We start from the raw sequence: 9,206 nt of genomic DNA, 5'->3' as shown, positions 1-9,206 counted from the left end.
GCGTAGTGCACGTTCGCTTACCTATGTCGTCGTCGTCGTTCTCCAAGGAGCTCATCCTCTTGTAAAGCTGCGGCCCCCTGCGTTCCCAAAGAACTGCTGTCAGCAAGCTCACTCTTCCCAACGTGTGAAAGGAACGCTGCGGAGTTCAATGACATCGTTTGATCGCGTATGCACGCAACTTAGTCGCAGCGCATCGCTGAAAGCGTGTATAGCGTTTTGTGCTACGCTATTCCGTAACAAAACGACTAATGTGGTTCTTGTGCAGATACTCGTTCATTGATCGTAATTTAAAGAAAAGAAAGCTTAGCAGAGACATATGGGCGACTTCCTTCCACCTGGTAAACGTCCAGTAATCACACTTACGAAGCATACGCCAAGCGCCCGAGCGCGAGATCAATCGCTCCAAAGCGCATTGGCAAATTATTGCACGGCTGTGCAGTCAGCCGCAAAATTTTAAGCGATACGAGAACCGAGGAAGAAAAAATTTTCGCGTTGCCTAGGCACAGGGCCTCTAATTAAAAAGAAGAACGGTAGCACGAAAGAAAACATAGAGAAAAGGAAGACTAGTACACATGTCTGGAGCTAAGGTAAGGAAGACTAGTACACATGTCTGGAGCTAAGGTAAGTAAGCTACTCGTCTCATCCTCTTTTTTTTTTCGCGCTGCTACTTTTCTTTCTCGGTTGTGATTCAACTCGCCCAAGAAAATGTTCTCAAATTCAAGATTTCGGGCTGTATTGGTTCTCGCGTTCTGCACACTGTTCCATTAAATTAGAAGGGCCACACCATAACAGAACAGACACACATTTGTCATGAAACTCGTGTCCGACTGTAAGCTGCAGCATCCAAGAATTCAGGCAGCTTTTGCAAGCATGTAGCTCTCCGTACGCGTTGCACGGGCGCCTCCAAACGACGCACGTGTGGTCCGTGAAACGGCGCAAGGAGCACGTGGCGCTACAGACGGAAGTTCATGGCGCGCACAGGAGGTCACGCCTCGCAAAACAAGCGGCGCCACCCCGCACACCCAGAATGGCGTGGTTATCAACATTCGCAAAACTGTTCCAGTCAGTCGGTTGCCCCTATACGGTTGTGGCGACGCGCGGTTTTATGACTGCCTGTCGCACGACGAATCACACATCGAATATAGCATGCTGCAGTTGCCAAAAAACTCTGTTCAGAACGTAAAATCAGCGCAATAGCACCGTAGAGTGAGAATAAAAAGATTTTCGGTTGAAGGAAAGAATTACACTTAGAGAACCAAACACATATTTCCTTCCCACACTTCGATGCTATGCGTTAAGTTTATACTTTTACGCTGTAGTCGCTACCCTGATTGCCACTCGGTCAGTATGCTATGCTATACCCCAACTGTATGGCGATATATTCTTGAAACCTGTGGAAAGAAAATGGCAGCGAGGTCGGCCTGGAGTTGACTCCCCTAACCCGCTGCTCTGCACGGGAATTTGAGAGGAAGGGAGAGAAAGAGGGTTATGATTGATTACAATCCGGACAGGCGTGAATATATATAGCCTTCCAGACGGACTTTCACGGCCGCATGTCAAGCACCGCGCCGTGCAGGAACGCCAGTGATACACGAATTGCTCTGCAACTGGACTTGCGCTCTGGCCCGAGGTCTCGGTGGTGCTTCATCAGTGAGCGGTCGATTACTAAAATCTGCCAGCGTCTTACGTTAGCGCACGGATCGGGGGCAAACACAAAGGAGACGGTGTACCGTATCTGGCACGTTCCTCCAATGCTGTACAGGCGTACAACCACTTACGTTCCTCTCTTCTTGCGGCAGACGACGAATACCGTGAATCCTAGTGCGGTGATAATTACCGAGCACACGATGGCCCCTATGAGGTAGCTATCGGCCACAACAGCATCTGCGCAGAGAACACCCACAGCGCCACTGTTAATCACCTGCTGATCAAGCGACCAAGAAGGCGCCCAATGTATTCTCAGTTGCTCCCTGGGACATCGCTCTCAGTGCGTCTTTTTAAGAAAAGCCTAATCTCCTGCAGTCAAGGTGTGCAGAATTGTGTGCGCGAGTAGTTTTTTGCACATCTTTTGTTGTGTGGCGGCAAGGAGGAAATCACTGGCCATCGAGCTTTGGGTAAATTCAACCATCTACTTGCCTGTAATATGACTCCATCACACATCAGTGCTATACACGACTACTTTGCTAAAAGCGCAACAGTTCGACCTGCCGTGCTCCGTCAGCAATGACGAAATAACGGATTTTCTTTTCTCGTAATACTCGCAGCAAATAACATGTGCATGTAGTACGAGCCAAAGCTATCATTCTCTTTATTTAAATAAGTTTTGAAAAACGTTACATGACTGTGCACCAAGTCGGTATCTCAATTATGAGGACTCGTAAGACATCATGCTACCACATTGACGTTCTTTCAGCACAGTATGCAGCGCTTTAAAATAAAGATATGTAACTTTTACACATTTCTCACAGTTAATCATAATTCGTGACTGAAGAGAATATTGACAAGATGCGTGTAGTTCCAGTGAGACGTCCCACGGGGCATAAGTTCGAAAAAGAAGTCGAAGGCAGCCAGCAGATCGCCATTGCATCACCATTCCAGCATTAAATCAGGCCATGGCGAACTGTATGGCCGTTAATCTGCGTTACGAGAGCACATTTGGGTTGTCTATTTCGACATGCCGGAAAACAGGCACCCTTTGTCTGGAATCGCTCGCTCTCACGTAGTTGCGCTAAGCGGATTATTTAAATATAAAGCGACAACCACCATATTTTGCAATGTTTTTATAACTTCGCCACAACACTAGCTGCATGTGCTTGCTACCACGAGTAGATCTGTATTCAGATTACTGGCGATAATATGCACCTCTATGTTTGCGAGCATCCGTCCGCCTCTCCATCCGACGAAAATTTGGTAAAGCTAGCTCCTCTGCAATAAGAGTTATTTTAGGGAGAAGCCCGCTTCTGCATTTCCCTTCGTCTTGCATGCGACAGTCTGCTTATTCGAAGTTATTAATACGCGCGTGTACGATAAGCGTCGTTATTATTCCAATTAACAAAAGGTAGATCAACCGGAACCGAACCTAGAATCTCTCAATTTGGTGACCGGTGCTCGGTAGCTGTCGAAATCAGGGCGTCAGGTATGTGCATGCGAAGCAGCGCTCGGCGCGTGCAACGTATGGTCACGTGGCGAGCGGGACGCGGCGGCAGTGGTGAACGGAAATACACGCGGAAACGCTCGCGGCCTTCCGTTAAACACATCGCTGATGCCAAATACATTCAGCACGCATGGTCAACCATTGCAAATTAAGCGGCAGTCGCCAGCGAGAATAATAATAATAATAATAATAATAATAATAATAATAATAATAATAATAATAATATTAATAATAATAATAATATTATTATTATTATTATTATTATTATTATTATTATTATTATTATTATTATTATTATTATTATTATTATTATTATTATTATTATTATTATTATTTCGCCATAGCAGCAAAGGATGAAAAAGAAACCGCATATATAGTTAATAATGAAGCCCGACTCCTCGAGGCATTTTAAGTGTGTTGCATGTTTATCCTCGCACTAGCAGACGCTCGCCTACACGCCTCCAACCTATTTTTTTTCTTTTTTCGGGGCTTATTTTGCTCATGCACGATGTAGCTAGCAATATCCGCCTCCTTGCCTTCCTCCTACTCAAGACACGTATACGGAAGCGAGCAAAAGCCAGGCGAATAAGAAAAGGCTGAGCCAACTATACTGAGCATGTGTAGCCGCATGAAGCAGGCTTCTCGATACCCCTTCTCTTTAACTTTTAACCTTTAACCGCCGGCTTCTTGGCCAATCCCATGTAGCCGGTAGGCAGCACAAGTGAGGAACAAGCAAGCAAGCAAAACCAGCGATACCATTGATAGTGGGTGCCGAGCTGTCCGCGTACAGCGAGCTCACGTACCGATGCTGTCGGCGACGGTGACTAGCTTGGTGGTGAGTGGGCCAAGAACCTTGGTGTTCTGGCTGTCCATTCGGAAGGGCACCACGCTGACGTTGTAGTCGCTGTCAGCGTGCAGGTTGTGGATGATGAGGCGCGTGACCGTGACAGTCTTCTCGGAGCAGCGCTGGTTCTGGCACCAGGCGACCACGTAGCCCACAATGCCGGGCGCCGGGGACTCCCAGTTGGCCTCCACCGAGTCCGCGCTCACCATGCGCACGTCCAGGGCTCGGAGCGCGGGCGGCGCTGCGTTCGCGAGATGCTGGTGTAGCAAATATATGCACGTGCACAATAGGAAATCTCGCTTTGAAGAAGCGGCATGGGCTGGGAAAGACGTGTTCATCACACACACACACACACACACACACACACACACACACACACACACACACACACACACACACACACACACACACACACACACACACACACACACACACACACACACACAGACAGACAGACAGACCTTTACTGAGGTTTTGAGAAGCGCCGCCTTAGAGAAGCACCGCGGGCCGCTCCCACGTGGGGGCAGATGTAGAAATTTATTTTAAAAGAACAGGTTCCAATAACTTTTTTATTCCATTAATCAACTATAATGAACAGCATTTTCCGAAACTGGGGAACTCTTAGCGATTGTAAAATATTGCCTTATGATGTGGTCTAGATGTGCATGGCATAAGTGAAATTTTGTATTGCATTTTTTCTACACATGGATATAATTAATCATAGTACTTATGGATGTTTGCCAGTAGGACAAGTTGCCGGTGGCTGCCGACCGGTTATATTCTCTTTGCATACACGCATTCCTTCAGGCACACGAGCGTCACAAGATGTCGCCACTAGAGCAGCTGCTCGCGTCCAGGCCTTTCGGTATTCGTGTACAACCGTTGCGGCGGTTTCAAACGTACCCTCGCGCCAAACAAACTACGATTTATTGCGCCAGTGCACGAATACACCAGTGCGAGCTAGCCGAATTGCAGCTAAATGCAACATGCCGATGGGCACTGACGAACCAAGGAAGTCCGACTCACCGCGACAGGATCTCGAGCGAACGTCGGACGACCCAAAGTCGACCCCGTGTCGAACACTAACGTCTAATCGTCCGCCTGTAGTCATGCTAACGGTGGCGCGTTCGAACGATCATGTTCGTCCATCCCGGTGCCCCTCTCCGAAGCCTCTCGCGGGACGGTTCCACAAAGCGTGCCGACGGGCGCGCAGCACGTCCGCGCGGCCCCGACCCTCAAAGCCAAAAAAGGCCGTAGCTCTTTCCTGCGCGCCCGAGTCCCCGAGTACGCACACCTTCAGGTGGCGTTAGCATCGGAATACTATAGCGCCATAACTCATCTCATCGCCTCCTCAATCATCACGGCGCTTACATAATCATCTCTGCTTTAACCGCATATATGGAAAAAACTCAATCATTCAATTCATCTGCATTACCTAACGCAGTGAAGTTTTGTAATGACCTTCCTGACAACTTAATCTCTTTTGCTCATCCTGTAGAATTCAAACACCACATCTGCCTGCATTTACCTCTTTAGTATCGTTCTAAATGTTTTTTTTTTGTTATACTACTATTTCGGTTGCTCTAAATGTTTTATTTTGTACTACTGTTTCACGTGTGCTTGGTCATCACTTTTTGCCATGTTCACGTTTGTTTTGTATTTTAATCTTCGTGTTAAATGTCATTTTTGCGACTTTTTGAATCAACTTTGTGTTCCTTTTGTATATTTGCCTTGTAACGCGTCTGTTGTACCGTTACACTTGTTTATTATTTCTGTACTGTATTTCTATTGATATGCTGCCTCACCCAATCGCTCTTCCGTGCCTGTCAGGTATAAATAAATAAATAAATAAATAAATAAATAAATAAATAAATAAATAAATATTACTCTCCTACATGCATCAACTACCGGCGGCACAGAGCTACGCGGGGAGCCAGATTACAGGATACGCGAGAGCCATGTAGGGAAAATAACACCAGGAAACACGAGAGAGTCGAGCGTCCCCACAACGTTTCGCTGCGAGCAGTTAGTGCAGCTGAAACCATATGGCATCATTAGCTTGCTTGCAGCCTGCGTCCATTGGTGTCCTTGGGTGAGGCCGAAATTCGGCGCGGGCGGCGGCCCTCCAGATCATTTGTACGGCTGGCTGGAATATCACAGCATATGGTGCGTTTATTAAAACAGGGCGAGGTAAAACAACCAACGCGCACTCTTTCATAGTTGTAGAATCATTGAATGGTCTGTGAGGGTGCGGGGCTTATTTGTGTGCAGAGCAAGAGACCTCGGCTGAGTCGAGATTCTTTACTGTTTAACGCTATACGTTACAAGTGAGGATGTAATCCAGCAGTGTTGTATTGAAAACAGTCAGAAAAAAGGTCAATGGCGTCTAATTGGTCGCGTGGCGCCGTGAAATGTTATGTGCAGTTTGATGCTGCTGGAATGATCGAGCTGCCTCAGGACCGCTATAGCGTCGCTTTTTGCAACCTCTGAATGAATTTTTAATATATTTACGCACTTAACACTTCTCGACGTAATTATGTTGAAGAAAAGAAGAACATTTACATGCTACAAACACCTGCGGGGTTGCAAGAGTGTTAGAGCAGAGACAGCGCATCACTGGCGACTGTGGCGAGGCCAGTGTATATGGCACTGACCTCGCTCGCCATCAGTAATGTGCGCAAGTACTTATAGTCTCGCATATGTCCAAAAGTCTGCACAACTGCCTACCGGTAGTCAGAGAGGAAGTTAATTGTAAGGAGCAATGCTTTTACGCGCTACAACGAAAAACTTTCACAGCAAAAGACAGCACCATAACATTCTTCACTGTACGCTTACCGTTCAAACATTGTTGGATCGCGGTTTAGTTGTCAGCTAATTACGTCCTACATGTACATCCCTATAGCTAGGTGTCTTGTGTAAGTTTCGTTGACATACGGTGTAGTTATGAAAGTGGCACCAGGAGGTGCTCAGCGTAAACAGGGCCTCCAAACCACATATGCATGGTGTACTGAAGGACAGTTAAAAAACGTTGCAACTTCCTTAATTAGTCACGGAATATAGATTAGCACATAAGGCGCACAAGTATACTGTAGGTCAAGTCAAGCATAAGTGTGCGAATAAATGCATGCGCGCAGCTCAGGAAACAGCTGAACAAGAAAACACGCGGAATTCATTATTTCGTAAATCTGATGACGCGAACACGGGTCTAACGACACGAGTTCTTGGCAATTGTACTTGTTGAAGAATAACGCGCCAGGTGCAGCAGTTGCCGCGCCTCTACTCCATCAGCTCGACAGAATACTTTGACGCGTATACTCACGATCACATAGCGCAAGCGCTACCAAACAGTATATGTCAGCTTCATAATTACAAATGACAGGACGCTTGTTTGGTAATTAAGCGGTACATTATCCGTCTACAAAGTCGACACTCCCTTATCCGGCGGATCTGCACCGCGCTCTGCACGCGGTCATAGCGCAACCGGTTTTTGCGAATACAAGGCTAAAAAAAAAAAACTCCGGGGTTTTGCGTGCCAAAACCACGATATGATTATGAGGCACGCCGTATTGGGTCTCTGAATTTTGACCACCAGGGGCTCTTTAACATGCACCCTATGCACGGTACCCCCCCCCCCCCCCCCATGTGCGTTTTTTGCGTTTTACCACCATCGAAATTCGCGGCCGGGATTCGATCCCGCGCCCTCGGCATTAGAAGTGCACCGCCAAAGCCTCTACGCGCCACCACGGCGGGTGCGAAGACAAGGGTACTCATGCTGGCGCGCCAACGTGATCCAACGTGGACGCGTATACGTGTCGGCTACGTTATGCTGAGGCTGCCTTGCCACGTCTATGACAGTGAGTAACGCAACACACTGAATGCAGACTGGATGCAAGCGCTAAACACTAAGCAGCAAAAACGCATTCGTTCGCGCACCTTCCGGCAGGGTCTCGACGGTGACGGTCTCGGGACTGCTCTCGACCCAATGGTGGCGGTCGGCCTGTAGGTTGTAGGCGCTCACGGCGACCACGTACGTCGACTCCGGGATGAGCGGGCCGACGGTGGCACGCGTCTCCCTTGCAGACTTGATCGTGTGGCACTCGGAGTTGTTGGTCAGCTTCGCCATCCATGCGGCGTAGCTCGCGTCGTCGTGGCCTCCGCTGCTGCTCTGGTTGCACCAGTGCACGACGTAGCCGTCAAGGGGTCCGTTGGACTTGAGCGGCGCGCTCCAGCTCACCACCACGGTGTTCTTGGAGCGGCTAACCACACGCAAGTTCTGGACTTTGGAAGGGGCTGCGCGCGCCGAGATACACAGGGGAGTTTTAGAAGCAGCGGACTCGAGTTAGCGGACGATATTGTCTCTGCGTGGAAAAGAACGCAATCGGCGTTTGGATGCCGCGTATGCGCGCTGTCGCTGAACGTATACTAATTTAGCACGCTACGCCGCCTGCCTTTTGTTATCTCTAAAATTATCTACATGAATCATAAAAAAAGAACATTTATATCGACTCGTGTGTCTGTTTTAAATATATATAGAGTCGTAAGAAGCACCAGGTGCACGTACAAAAACAAAAACAAACATTTGATTCGACATCAGTGAGTATGAGCAGAGGGAAGTATGAGCTTTGAGTAAATGACAGGAGAAAGCAGATAAGCGTTATCATGAAAGGGGGCGCATGCTACAAACGGCCACATCCAGAGCCAGAAGAATCCACCATACATAGAATAAATAAAAAAAACAGCATCCACTTACTGCTGTAAAATTCGGCACATATATGTTAAGACAAAACGAAGAAGCTATGTGACTATTTATGTAGAGAGCATAGCACGCCGATTATCCAAATGAGGCTAGGAACCCGAAGCCACAAAGAAGAGTGCGGCATGTTAGCTTTTTTTAAAAACACGTATACATTGAGCATGAATTGTCAAAGCGGCCACTCGATGTTCACTATCACCAGGTGCACGTTATGTCAAAAGTAGACATGCCGCTTCCACATCAATAACCGTTGGACAAGTAAGGTTTATTCCTATCCTATCCTTCCACGTCGTTTGTTAAGTTTCGCTTGGAACTTTTGTTTTCCGCCTTCCCTGAGCCACGATTGCGATATCATGCACATTTCTCAACACCGTCCTAAATTTAGTATAGGTGATGCAAGCCCTTAATCATCTAGCTGTAAATATCTGTCATTCCTCACTCTAGAAAACATGTCG

At 47.5% G+C, this 9,206-nt stretch overlaps 1 protein-coding gene across 2 annotated transcripts in view; it reads right to left on the bottom strand.

Annotated features, from left to right (window-relative positions):
* Positions 1-9,206, bottom strand: part of LOC142571647 (receptor-type tyrosine-protein phosphatase F-like) — a 35,860-nt gene that overhangs the window by 1,289 nt on the left and 25,365 nt on the right. For both annotated transcript variants that reach the window (XM_075680167.1, XM_075680165.1), the window contains 4 exons: positions 7,932-8,288; positions 3,958-4,239; positions 1,779-1,884; positions 22-77 (listed from right to left, as the gene is read on the bottom strand). In XM_075680167.1, coding sequence (XP_075536282.1) covers positions 22-77; positions 1,779-1,884; positions 3,958-4,239; positions 7,932-8,288 — 801 coding nt within the window. The remainder of the gene's footprint in view (positions 1-21; positions 78-1,778; positions 1,885-3,957; positions 4,240-7,931; positions 8,289-9,206) is intronic.

Source organism: Dermacentor variabilis, chromosome 2, assembly GCF_050947875.1.
Source record: "Dermacentor variabilis isolate Ectoservices chromosome 2, ASM5094787v1, whole genome shotgun sequence".
Taxonomy (NCBI): Eukaryota; Metazoa; Arthropoda; class Arachnida; order Ixodida; family Ixodidae; genus Dermacentor; species Dermacentor variabilis.
This window is presented reverse-complemented; position numbering and strand designations above follow the sequence as displayed.